This window comes from Procambarus clarkii, chromosome 22 (assembly GCF_040958095.1).
Source record: "Procambarus clarkii isolate CNS0578487 chromosome 22, FALCON_Pclarkii_2.0, whole genome shotgun sequence".
NCBI classification, from domain to species: Eukaryota; Metazoa; Arthropoda; class Malacostraca; order Decapoda; family Cambaridae; genus Procambarus; species Procambarus clarkii.
In genome coordinates, this window is record NC_091171.1 from 8,961,843 (window position 1) to 8,976,244 (window position 14,402).

Consider the following 14,402-nt stretch of genomic DNA (forward strand, 5'->3'; position numbering starts at 1 on the left):
TGTACCCCATACCCATGCTGTGAGTGATAGTGGACAATTGTTACAAAGGTAAATAATGAGCTAAGGAACCGAACTCAATAATTCGTTAATAAGCAAGTCACAGCATTGATTTGAACTACATAAACAGTTTAACAGCTATATCAACAGCTCACAGTTTATCAAATAAACTAAACAGGAGACCAAGAAGACCAAACATAAAAAGTGATTTTTTGTTTATTAATTGTAGGCCAAGTTTTGAGACTTGTACACATTAATTGTAAGTGACTCCTTATCATCCTTAAATGCTCTCAACTCTTTAAGACATAACTGTAACATGCTTGTGTCCGAAGCTAGACACAAATACAACAAAATTATTAAGGATGGTAACAGAGTCAATTTCATGTGGTCTCCATCTCATGTTGGGCTCCGAATGCATGATAGAGCTGATAAGTTAGCCAAAGAATCTGCCTTTAAAGGAGCCGTTGAGTGTAACCTTGGATTGTCAATGAGCAATCTGAGAGCAGCAGTACACCGAGAACTTCAACAAGATCTTGTAGATCTGAGGCAAAGTGAAATTGACACCAGTAATTCCATCTATCATCATACTATCATGCAAGAGGAGCCACACATCTATGGATCATCCAATAAAATCAGCAGACTTCTAGATGTTACTACTGCTCGGCTTAGACTCGGTTACAAGTATCTCTGGGAATTCTCATTATCTGCTGATGTAGACCTGACCAAATGTAAACTGTGTCAACAAAATTATTCGCACACCCTCCGTCACTATGTGATGGAGTGCGAAAAGATACGTGAATTCAGAGATAATTCTATAACCAATGTTCCAGCGATGTGTCAATATTTCATTCAAAATGATCTGCTACCAGAAATTTTAGCCAAATATCCACAGTTTGCTAACTGTAGGTAGTAACTAAGTGATTGTAACCTATCCACCGCTGCCCACTGGATGGGGGCGGTGTGTAGGACAAACATATAAATTGTGACACTAGCTCTCCACATATGTCAGTTGCTTAATTTAGAACCTGTACTTGAGGTCGATCTCGAACCCATTGTTGATGTGACGACTTATATTGAATTTTGTAACTAGCTCATCAAGACTGTAACTTGCTTAGCTAAATGAATTGTGGGGTTCAGTCCCTGAGCCCATTATGTGCCTCTGTAACCCTTTCCACTACCGCCCACAAGATGGGTATGGGGTGCATAATAAATGAACTAAAGTAACTAACTAATTGTAGGCCAGTTACTACCTGCAGTTAACAAACTGGGGATATTTGGCTAAGATTTCTGGTAGTAGATCATTTTGAATTAAATATTTACACATCTTTGGAACATTTGTTATAGAACATGTCTGTGAATTCACGTATTTATTCGCACTCCATCACATAGTGACGGAGGGTGTGCGAATAATTTTGTTGACACAGTTTACATTTGGTCAGATCTACATCAGGAGGTAAGGAAAATTCCCAGAAATACTTGTAACCAAGTAAGAAGTAACGTCTAGAAGTCTGCTGATTTTATTGGATGATCCATAGATGTGTGGCTCCTCTTGCATGATAGATGGAATTACTGGTAGGGCCCATTACCTTCCTGCCACATGTTGGCGAGTGGCAGGAAGTACATGCGTCACATAACTGGTTGTGTGTGTGCATGTATATATATATATATATATATATATATATATATATATATATATATATGTCGTACCTAGTAGCCAGAACTCACTTTTTGGCCTACTATTCAAGGCCCGATTTGCCTAATAAGCCAAGTTTTCCTGAATTAATATATTTTTTCTAATTTTTTTCTTATGAAATGATAAAGCTACCCATTTCATTATGTATGAGGTCAATTTTTTTTTATTGGAGTTAAAATTAACGTAGATATATGACCGAACCTAACCAACCCTACCTAACCTAACCTAACCTATCTTTATAGGTTAGGTTTGGTTAGGTAGCCGAAAAAGTAAGGTTAGGTTAGGTTAGGTAGGTTAGGTAGTCGAAAAACAATTAATTCATGAAAACTTGGCTTATTAGGCAAATCGGGCCTTGCATAGTAGGCTGAATAGTGCGTTCTGGCTCCTAGGTACGACATATATATATATATATATATATATATATATATATATATATATATATATATATATAATTAATTTGCCTATCATGCACTCTACACCCATGCAGTGGGAGGAGTGGAAAGTTTACCGTCATATGCGTGCAGTACCTACACAAGTTACACTTGGGATATTTGACCAAGATTTCAGGTTGTATATAACGGATTATATACCTAAATGAAACACACGTTTCTGGATCATTTGTGATAGTTAAAACGTTATTGAATGTTTTCACACATAATTACATAGTGACTTAATCGAAGGCATATGTGAATAATATTGCTTACAAAGTTACAGTTCAGTCAGATCTACTTCAGAAGATGGTTTAAATTCTCAGTGGTAGTTGTAATTTAGCTGAAGTTCAGTAGTGCAACGTTCAAATTCAAGTATGTTTATTGAGACAAGAAGAAATACATCTTAAAGGGATAGAGTAGCTTAGGCTATTTCTACCCCCCCCCCCTCTACTTCAAGTCCCTCAAGGGGCGCACAAATTCAGTGAGTACAAATACACACATCACAATACAAGTATCCCATTGAACATTGCAGGTTAATATAGTAAGTACAGCATATAATTGTTACACTCTCGGGGCAAAACTCTTGTAGCTCCTTAATATACTGTCTATCATACCATTATCACACATCCAAACAATTTGATGTGGTACACTACTTATTTCCTTAGAAATAAGAGTCGTGACCAGCCCGCGGTCGTGTGCGGTCGCGGTGGATATTGTGAAATTGTGCTCAACTGTTACAATTATACAGTGCATTTGCGTGTTGGGGAAATGGCAGAGGCTGTCTGCCTCAGTGATAGACAGTCGTGCACTGATAGACAATCGTGCACTGTGGTGGGTATGCTGGCCGCTGCAAGTAACAGCCTGGTGGACCAAACTCTCACAAGTCAAGGCTGGCCTCAGGCCGGGCTTGGGGAGTAGAAGAACTTCCAGAATCCCATCAACCAGACTGACGGGACTAGGACTGATGAGTGATGATGACTTTCAAGTACAAGGTGATACCAGGCCGTACCACGTTGCAATGTCCAGGAAGAAACGGCGTAGTTTTATAGACAGCGAGACCGTGATAGTGAAGAGGAAATGAAAAAAAAGAGACAAAAATTGCTGTGATCCACGACAGGAGAAACCAGTGGTGCAAACTCCCAGGAACTCTCAACAGGCAACCCGGCCCTGTAGGACGCAAGACACGCAGATTAGTAGAAGGAAGCGGCTGTTATTCCCTACAACATGCCAACTGAACTTCCACCAAAAGCTGGAGTACTCCTTAGCCAGACGTACCGTCTGGCTAAGGAGTGTTTTGAATATGAACCACTCTTCAAGGAGGGTCTTCACCGGCCCTACATAACAGTTGGGACAGAAAAGGCCGTGGAACACCTAACGACGGTTGGGTATGAGAATATCGTGATGGTTACTCCGGAAGAAGGTTTTATGCACACCAAGGTCATAGTTTTTAAGTATCCAACTTAATTGGATCCCGATTATCTTCTTCTCAACAATGATAGTGTTGTTTGGGCAAAGAGGAACAGTGTTCTTGGTGGAAAACAAAGCCAGGTTGTTGCTTTGGTAACGGGTGAGGCTCCGGAAAGAATTTGTGTAGTGCAACGTCTTTTGAGTCTGCCGTCTCGTGTCCATTAATTTTTGTTGGAGCTTTTAGTATATTATTGCCCTGGGTTGCTCAAAAGTAATCCAAGGTTAAAGGTATTCAACCTTGTATTGCTTACAGCATGATAGCAAGCTCTTTAACAGTTTGGATAACTATCTTTGGATAACTGATAAATTTTAGCATGCATTCGGAGGCCAAAATAGGATTCGATAATATGAAACACACTTATAATATCATTAACGATTTTATTATATCTGTTCCTTGCTTCAGACACAAGCATGTTGCAGTTATGTCTTGAGGATGAGTGCAGTCAGGGATGAGGTGTCGGGTGGGAATGCTGAAAAAAGAAAACGTTTGGGTAAAATTTATAAAGGTGGACGCGGGCACAAGCATTAACAACACCTTTAAGGTGTTGTTAACTACACAAGTAACCGAAGTATTATAAATAAAACAGAAAAAATTAACGGTGTCCAAAGACGTTCGGATTTTTGAAAAAGAGAATTCAAACACTATAGTTTCATGTGTTTTGCCTAGCAGGTATGAGGGCAAACACCTGCGCGCGCAGTGCAAGCCAGACTAAGTCAGCTCTCATATGTGCACACCCCATCCTCCAATTTGGTGCTCGTCAAAACCCCTACCTCCTCTTCCCAGCCTTTGGCTCATTTCACCCCCCCCCCCCTCCCATCCCCTTCAGTGTTTATGGCAGTGAAAAGGGGGGGGGGGAAGTCCCCCGGATCCCCTACCCGGCAATACACAACTACAGTCAAGTTGCTTTGCTGTGTGTACTAGTGGCTTTAGGCAAAGTATATACAGGGTTCTTGTTTGATTTAGAAATCAAACATTCTGCTAGTAGCTCATTTTTGTATGTATGTACTTTTCGCTAAATAGATTTATCATTACCAGTTGCTGCTTTGTGTAGTTCTCTAGCGTGTGCTGTGTGCTACAGTTACCTTGTGTCCGGTAATTACCCAGCTTGCCTCTGGAAGCCATGTGTACCATATGGGTTCCTCTGATAAGCCTTGAGTTCATCTTCGTATGCTATTTCCTCGGGCGTTAAGAACCAAGCAATGTTCCCTTTATTGGCTTAGGTCAGGATGTAGTTTACTGTGTCATTGTTGCTCCATGAAGTGCCTGCTTGTTACCTCCTGTTAGCAAGGTTCTGCCTCTGCCACTGCACCTTGCATTGATGTATTCGTTGTATAATTTATTTGTAAAATTACCCTCGTGCAAGCTTAAATTTACCCTTTTTATACTTACTGAGATTAAATATACGAGGTTAGAGTTGCCCAAAATTGAATTTTAAACTATTAATTCATTTCCTAATCTTAAATTTACCCTTGTCATACTTGCCAAACATAAATACAAAAGGTTAAAGTTATCTAATTTTGAATTACAAGTTATTTATTAGATCAACATTTATCAATCTCATAAACTTATAATTAAAATTTATATACCCCCTAATGTGTTTGAATCATCGAGACTAAAAACATAAATATAAACTTGAGATAAATTGGTTAGCTTTTTGCTTATTATCTGGAGTAAAAGTTAACTCCCATCCTAGTATGGCAATCATTAGTATACAATACTAACAATAATATAGATAATAGAAATATACTAATTGTGTTAATTGCAGAAGTTCTATTGACCCATGAGAACTGGGGAAATACTGGTTTGGAAACGGATATTGCTTTATGAAACAAATGACCAGGTAACATTGTACTGTGATCGCAGTATTGTTTCAAGCGTAGGTTAGACATATATCCACCCAGGGATATATGTCTAACCTACATATTCCAGGGACCTGCCCGAAACGCTACTCGTACTAGTGGCTGTACAAGAATGTAAGAACTCTTGTATATTTCTAAAAAAAAAAAAATTGCCCCCTTCGAAATTATAGCTTGGCGTTTAGTTTTCTATGGGAGGGGTGAGGCTCAGAATTTAATTTACATTTATTTATTTATTTATGTACAAGAAGTTACATTGGGGGTTAACAGAGAATATAGAAAATAAGTTGAATTAACATTCTTGTAAAGCCACTAGCACTCATAGTGTTTCGGGCAAAACATGTTTTATGGGATCGTGACTTTAGTTTAAATAACAGGTAAATTAAATTCTGAACCTGTCCCTCCCACAGTAAACTATTTTCCCCTAGATCAATGAATAATGGTAAATATTTATATAAGAAAATGAGGCCTTTTTTGAATGTGACAATCATCGTGGAGGGTATGAATGTGACAATCATCGTGGAGGGTATGAATGTGACAATCATCGTGGAGGGTATGAATGTGACAATCATCGTGGAGGGTATGAATGTGACAATCATCGTGGAGGGTATGAATGTGACAATCATCGTGGAGGGTATGAATGTGACAATCATCGTGGAGGGTATGAATGTGACAATCATCGTGGAGGGTATGAATGTGACAATCATCGTGGAGGGTATGAATGTGACAATCATCGTGGAGGGTATGAATGTGACAATCATCGTGGAGGGTATGAATGTGACAATCATCGTGGAGGGTATGAATGTGACAATCATCGTGGAGGGTATGAATGTGACAATCGTCGTGGAGGGTATGAATGTGACAATCATCGTGGAGGGTATGAATGTGACAATCATCGTGGAGGGTATGAATGTGACAATCATCGTGGAGGGTATGAATGTGACAAGCCCCTAACGTCAGGCTCTCAACTTTGGACAGAGACATTTCCTCATAGATTAGACTCCTAGTGAATTTAATGTCATAGATGCTTAACCAAATGTAGTAGACTCCGTTGTCCTTCCATGACTGGAGCGGTGCTGACTTTTCCTACAAATTCATCATTGGCATCTTTTTCTGTAAAGGGTGAATGGTAACTATTATCTTCACTTGTTTCACAGATTTCTCGAGCACCTTCCACACTAGGAGCACTTGCGCCAGTTGTCTGCTGTACACTTTGTTGGGTCACTTTCTTTAACTAATGTTAGAACCATACTAATGGTTTATAAATTTGTTTCCGGAATATTTCCTAATTACACTATAGAGTACATGTTCTCGTTTGTCTGGGTGTTTGCTGGCGTTAGTGGTAAGGGCGCTAACGGCGACATGGGTGTAGGTTCATGTTAGTAACCCTCCGTATAATAATTTAGGCTCTGCAAAAATGCAGATGCATTTAAGTATTGTATATTAAAAACTTTTCTGGAATCATTTCAGGAAACTTAATTTTGTGTAAAAAAAAGTATAATTTTTAGAAATGTATTTCTACCATCGTGTGTTGTTGTTTTTATCATTTATTGAGTGTATTACCTGGCGTCGAACCTGGCCTCAGGCCGGGCTCGGGGAGTAGATGAACGCCCTCTCCCCCTCTCCCGGTATGCTACAAGTATCCCTGTGTTTGTGTCCACCCGCACGCTTATAGTCTTGCACGAGGAAGGTCTTGTCTTTGGCCGCCAGTCTGAGCTTCTTCTCCAGTCTGTTGACGAGGGCGCTGCGGGCCTTGTTGACGGAGACGTAGTAGAGGAGGAGGAGACAGAGCACCACCAGCACCGTCACCCCCACCACAGCGTCGTCCACCCTCCACAACACCCACCTGTCACGGACCATGACAAGCTTATTATAAATGTTTTATTTTCTTGTTTATATGTACACTAGCTTTGGTACCCGGCGGTGCTCGGGTGTCGGCCCAGGCCACGTCTTCACTACACATCGCTAGAACCATGTGCACTACATAACTCCAGTCTCACTACACGCAGTGTCATTATCACTGTAAGAATCTTAACTATACCGTACACATCAATTAACACTAACCATCCTCACTACACACGACCTTCCTCACCGTAACCATTTTCACTATACACTGACTTCATGTAACTATCTTAATCAAATCAAATGTTTATTCAGGTAAAGTACATACATACAAGGTGAGATACAATACATTGATGGATTTATAGATAGAGCTAGTACATACACTGCCTAAGTATTATTATAGCTTAGTATCTTCACTAGCCGGGCATAGCCGGGTACCTAGTCTAGGCAATATATAGATTCTGGGGCTCACAACACTTGATCATTATGTAGAAAATAGTATACTTTGTGACTCTTAGTGAGGGAAGTTGGTATAGGGTGAGGGGCCACGGCGGCCGACCCCGACCCCTCTAACACCACCAGTCATCTTGCAAAGTTTGGTGCGGCTAACCCCAAGTAATTGGCCTCTATCATTGGACAGTTTTTTTTTATAGATATATATATATATATATATATATATATATATATATATATATATATATATATATATATATATATATATATATATATATATATATATATATGCGAACAAGCCTGAATGGTCCCCAGGACAATATGCAACTGAAAACTCACACCTCAGAAGTGACTCGAACCCATACTCCCAGGAGCAACGCAACTGGTATGTACAAGACGCCTTAATCCACTTGACCATCACGACCGGACAGAATGAGGTGATTTGGTAAAATGCTATGCCCAAGATTACTATCCGAGTGCCGGCGGTGGGGTGGTTCAAATAGCTTAGGCTATCACCTCATTTTGTCCGGTCGTGATGGTCAAGTGGATTAAGGCGTCTTGTACATACCAGTTGCGTTGCTCCTGGGAGTATGGGTTCGAGTCACTTCTGGGGTGTGAGTTTTCAGTTGCATATTGTCCTGGGGACCATTCAGGCTTGTTCGCATTTGTGTTCCTCACGTGTGCCCCAAAGAATGAGGTGATTTGGTAAAATGCTATGCCCAAGATTACTATCCGAGTGCCGGCGGTGGGGTGGTTCAAATAGCTTAGGCTATCACCTCATTTTGTCAGGTCGTGATGGTCAAGTGGATTAAGGGGTCTTGTACATACCAGTTGCGTTGCTCCTGGGAGTATGGGTTCGAGTCACTTCTGGGGTGTGAGTTTTCAGTTATATATATATATATATATATATATATATATATATATATATATATATATATATATATATATATATATATATATATATAATAAATATATATATGTTTATATATATATATATATATATATATATATATATAATCTATACCATAAGAGAGATTGTCTATCCAAAGTTGGAGGTAAGATGCTTGGGGGGGGCTGGCTTTATCCAAATTTGAAGGGGGGAATGGTTAAGGGTATGGGACTGACTTAGGCTGGTCGAGGTAGGCCTAAGTTAAATCCTTTAACAAAAATATCAGGGTGCAGTATCCTACCCTCGTGTGCAATTTTCATATAGTCTGAAATGACAATGGGATGAAAGCGAGCATGTGTTGCCCGTAGTGTGTTGAGGCTACTCCCGCCGTTTATCATCAGTCACATCATTTACTTTATCTATAAATGGAAATGTGGATGTGTTCGAGGTCGGTAAGAGTAGGGAGATGGAGGTAAGCGGAGAGAAGGGGAAGGGTGGGGAGAAGGGAAAAAATGGGGAGAGGGGGAAGGGAAAGGTTGGAATGGTGGGCGGTGAGAGAGACTATCCGGGGCAACCCTCCCCCCCCCCCTAGTTTTTTATTGTTGACAGTTTGATTACTTTCCCATCATTCAGGGAACTGGCAGAACGTGACTAGCTGGCCAGTTTCAATGTACAAAAACTACGGCAGCTTTATTTTCCCAGCAACAGGTGTGTGCACCAAGTGTCAGAGTAACGTGGTAGCGACACTTCCCATAGTTCAGCCTAAGTCACACCGAGTCACCCAGAGGCGCTTGTACTTACAGGAGACCTCCACCTGTCTCACCAGAGGCTTACAAACTGTCTGTTGCGTTCTGGGGAACTGTCTGGAGAAAGTGCCAAGCCGTTATGACAATATAGCACTTGGAATGGATCAACATAAGGATTTGGGATGGGATGGGGGATCAATCCCTGACCGACCAAGTGGTTGGGCACCATTCCTTTCCCCCGTCCCATCCCAAATCCTTATCCTCACCCCTTCCCACTGCTTTATAGTCATACGGGCTTGGTGCTTTCTCCTGATAGTTTCCTTCACCCTTTGGGAGGGTCGGTAATTCCACCTTGAGGGGACCTCGTTATAAGCCTAAAATAAATAAATAATTAAATATCATATGCTTCCTATCCGCGACAAGGGGAATTATTACTATTATCAATATTTATAAATTACAAAATATAATTGAAGTGCCCACACCTGATCCAAGAGGCGGAGTCGTCCATGTTGCAGATATAGTAGGTAAGAGACTGCCATTGGTAGTTGAGTCCTCGAAATGGTGAGCAGGCCTTGGAGGGCGTGAGAGAGAGCATGGCCACGCCGTTAGGGATGATGCATACCAGCAGGGCGAAGGAGAGGACGGTCATGAACATGGCGGCGGAGCGCGAGGCGCGGTACAACCTGGCCGCCGGCACGCAAGTGTATTGCACCGTGAACAACTTAAGAACGAAAAGTATGCAGAAGTAGATGAAACACAATGGTGCCATGAGTGGGACGTGTTGTACTCCCAGCCAACAGATGGCTTGGGCGTACACCACATCCAGTACGTGACCCGGGACATCAAATTCTATTATGCTCACCCTTTTACATATTGCGTTATCAATTCGGCCAAGTCCGCATCTTGTAGTGTTCACCACAAAAGTCATGCCAGTCTGAATGAGAAGGTCCAGAACCAGAACAGAGTATACCTGCTGGCCAAGGTGAGTCTCCCAGCATATGTATTTATTGACTGTGGGATCACAGGTATCTGCATGCTGAGAAATTAATGTAAGTTTCGTAACGACAAGTATGGATAGAGACATTAGCCTGATAAGAGCACACCGAGCTAGAGTGATCAGTAACTCAGTACGGCCTCTGTAATGTTCATATTTTACCATAAATTTAAATATCAAAGGATAGAGAATGTTCAGAAGGGCCACTATCGCTGTGGGTGCGTATTGCCAAATAAACTCTTGAAAAACGTCTTCGGTTGAAGAACTTACAAACTTCTGGGAGTGTTTCGCAAGGAAGTAAATTCCAGTCCAACTTCCTCCAGCCAGAGCCAAGACCAATAGGTTGATGAGAACTCGAGTGAGATAAAGTGTAGCTCGATCCCATCTTGTAGGATCTAGTCGCTTCTTCATGTACTTTTCATCGTCAAACGCTGCCTTCACACCACAGACAAAAATAGTGTGCTCAATCCGAGCCGCAGCTGCCTCGCTCACCGTGAAGTCCCAACCAGCAAAGATGGTGTTTGAGTAAGTCGAAGAATGTTTACTTGACGACACCATGAACTGGCGAAGGAATTTGGCCGCAAAGTACACCACATACACAAGAGACACGAGGTAGACGGTGAGGACAGTAAGAATGTAAGCCAAGCTGATGGTGTAGTGACTGTGGCCGGCGTAAGCAGGGTAGTAGCCGGCGAAGAGCAACGTCCACTCCAGGAAGCCAGTTCCCTGGAGAAAGTCTTGTAAGAGATCTGCTACATTATGTTTGTGGCTTATCACTTCTTCTTGTATATAGTCTGTGTAGTTTCTGTTACATTCTCGTGCCTGAAGGAAAAACAGCAGTGAGAAACTGAGCATAATATAATTCTGCAAATACAAATTAGAAGTGCAAGCATAGAAATAATTTGAGCAATTAAATTAAAAAAAACTTTTTTTTTTTTTGCCTCGGTGTCTATTCTGTAAGCATCTAGTAACCTCTGATGAAAACTTCTTGCGTGAAGGTGACACGACATAAAGCTGGAGTAATTAGTACCTCTCAAATTTGAATTTCGGGCACCTCTTGCCCGAAACGCATTGCGTAATAGTGGCTTTAGGCATTGTATGTACTAGCTCTATCTATATATCAATCCATTAATGTAACATCACTTGTATGTATATACCTTACCTGAATAAACATCTGAAATCTGAATCTGAATCTTTTGGTCATACATTTAGTATCATTTTGGCTTCAGTAAATCTAGGTATATTCCACACACAAATCACAATAGTGTGATGCATCAAATGAACAAATCCACAAGGGCCATGACGAGCGTTCGAACCTATGTCCGAGAGCATCCCAGATGCTGCCTTAATCGACTGCGCTACGACACGGTAAAAGAATTCCAACCAGAGGTTCTAAAAAAACAAATCCTGGTTTGTGTCTCGGAGAGGCGGTCCAAGTAGAACTTCTGGTTGCAATTCTTTTACCATGTCGTAGCGCAGTCGATTAAGGCAGCGTGTGGGATGCTCTCGGACGTAGGTTCGAATCCTCGTCACGGCCCTTGTGAATTTGCTCACTAGGTATATTCTATTGCGAGGACCACTTTCTGACTGGTGAGTTAGCTAGCACAGGATGAGTGGATTAACTAAGCTCTGAGGTGTGAGGAATCTTAGCCAAGGTTTATGGCGCATTTGCAGTTATTTAATATTTGTTTACTTTGATCCCTTGACCCGACCTGTACGCCTCCGTCCACGACCTGATTTGTTGATTAATACTACTTTTCTTGCATTAACATGAACGCTTCTTGGAGTTATCTGTTCAAATCAGGAGGGTGTAGGGGAGCTTCAGCCCCACACCCTCCAGCAGGTGTTGGGGAGCTTCAACCCCACACCCTCCAGCAGGTGTTGGGGAGCTTCAACCCCACACCCTCCAGCAGGTGTTGGGGAGCTTCAGCCCCACACTCTCCAGCAGGTGTTGGGGAGCTTCAGCCCCACACCCTCCAGCAGGTGTTGGGGAGCTTCAGCCCCACACCCTCCAGCAGGTGTTGGGGAGCTTCAGCCCCACACCCTCCAGCAGGTGTTGGGGAGCTTCAGCCCCACACCCTCCAGCAGGTGTTGGGGAGCTTCAGCCCCACACCCTCCAGCAGGTGTTGGGGAGCTTCAGCCCCACACCCTCCAGCAGGTGTTGGGGAGCTTCAGCCCCACACCCTCCAGCAGGTGTTGGGGAGCTTCAGCCCCACACCCTCCAGCAGGTGTTGGGGAGCTTCAGCCCCACACCCTCCAGCAGGTGTTGGGGAGCTTCAGCCCCACACCCTCCAGCAGGTGTTGGGGAGCTTCAGCCCCACACCCTCCAGCAGGTGTTGGGGAGCTTCAGCCCCACACCCTCCAGCAGGTGTTGGGGAGCTTCAGCCCCCACACCCTCCAGCAGGTGTTGGGGAGCTTCAGCCTCACACCCTCCAGCAGGTGTTGGGGAGCTTCAGCCCCACACCCTCCAGCAGGTATTGGGGAGCTTCAGCCCCACACCCTCCAGCAGGTGTTGGGGCGCTTCAGCCCCACACCCTCCTGCAGGTGTAGGAAGGCTGGAGCTTCATGTCTTGCGGCATATAACATGCCTCCTGACTCTTCTGTCGTCATAAACTAAGTGTAACAGGAAAGTCTCCTACCATTGTGCTATTTTTCAATGTGAGGTCCGAGCAAATGATGTTGGTCCTGCGTGAGGTGTCCCCAGTGACCTGCCAGGTGTAGTCTTGGTCATTGAGGTTCTTGGTCCAGTATGCCGAGGGCACCACGACTGCTCCCAGTAACAGCAGTGCCAACACCAGGTTAAGCTGCATCATGCTTCGTATAAAGTTGAAAACGGCCACCACACTCGTGCCGAACCTGCCCTCGATACGCTTGAGCACTCTGCGCAATGGCTGTGGAAAGAAAAAGGTGGGTGGTGGTCTAGCTCAGATTTTGAAGTTGAAGCACTACTAATAGAATAACTAAAGACGCAGCCACAACCCCGTGGAGTGAATTTCAGATACTCAGGGAGTAATTATCACGGAAGAAGAAATATAACCTTAGCACTAAAGATTCATACTTGGAGGAATTATATGATATTTCTGGGGGAGGGGGAGCCCCTTCGGCTCCCCGGAGCTATCCAGGCTGACATAGATATATTAGACTTTGGCATCGGTCAATGTGAATGGAGTTCTAGGCCTGTCGGGGACCACGAGCCAGAACCTGGCCCCCCCCCCCCCCGTCAGAGATGCACGAGGAGCAACGTCCTATAGAAACCCTCGTGTGGTTGGAAGCATTTTATGTCTGCCATCGACCGGGTCAGGCACCCAGAAAGGCAAGCTCCCCAAAAGAGCATGACGAGCATGACGTCACCACGTCGCCACTCCGCTTGTCTGCGCGGTGACAAGTGGACAAGCTTGTCGCCGCGGTGTGTCGCGAGCATAGCGGTGGGATTCCTTCCCGAGTTTCAAACAAGGAACTCGGCAGTCATACTATAGAATTGATCCTATGAAATATGATCATCTGGGAGCTCCCCCCTCCCCTGGAGGGAGAATGGGGAGCCCCAGACCCCAGTTCTTTGGCTGATGTGATCGCTCGTAGTTGGATCTCAGTTCCGGACTGACGGTACACCGCCTGGTGCTTACTGTCACGCTCCGAACAGCTAACTAGCCCCGCCGGCTCGCACGGGGTGCTCTTCATCGAGTGTCCCGAGTGGCCGGCACGTTTACTTTGAAAAAATTAGAGTGCTCAGAGCAGGCTACTTTAATGGACTGAATGTCTATGCAACTTGAGGGGGAGGGGATGGCTCGCTCTGTTTACTCACGCCTGGTCTCACGATTTGCGGGTTTCGGGTCGTTTCCGATGGTCTGCAGTGGCTTTGGGTGGCCCCTCACCCTTTGGGGTGTTCGGAGCTGGCCTCTTCTGTGCTCTGTCGAGTCATCTCGGACTGGATGCTTTTGAGCGTGGTCGAAACAACGACGAACCTCAGGTGGGTTTCCTGTCTGTTCCTAGCCCCGAAACGGGACTGTGCGGATCTGTGGTTCATTCAGGACTT

General features: G+C 43.7%; 1 protein-coding gene across 5 annotated transcripts in view; it reads right to left on the reverse strand.

Annotated features, from left to right (window-relative positions):
* Positions 1–3,946: 3,946 nt before the first annotated feature.
* The window catches only part of LOC123757326 (transmembrane channel-like protein 7), a 47,573-nt gene continuing 37,117 nt past the window's right edge, over positions 3,947–14,402 (reverse strand). For 3 of the 5 annotated variants that reach the window (XM_045740896.2, XM_045740904.2, XM_069329422.1), the window contains exons 6-9: positions 13,009–13,260; positions 9,858–11,191; positions 7,009–7,291; positions 3,947–4,058 (exon numbers count right to left, since the gene is read on the reverse strand). In XM_045740896.2, the coding sequence (XP_045596852.1) occupies positions 7,027–7,291; positions 9,858–11,191; positions 13,009–13,260 (1,851 nt within the window). In that variant the 3' untranslated portion in view covers positions 3,947–4,058; positions 7,009–7,026. The other 2 variants (XM_069329423.1, XM_069329424.1) reach the window with 2 other exon arrangements.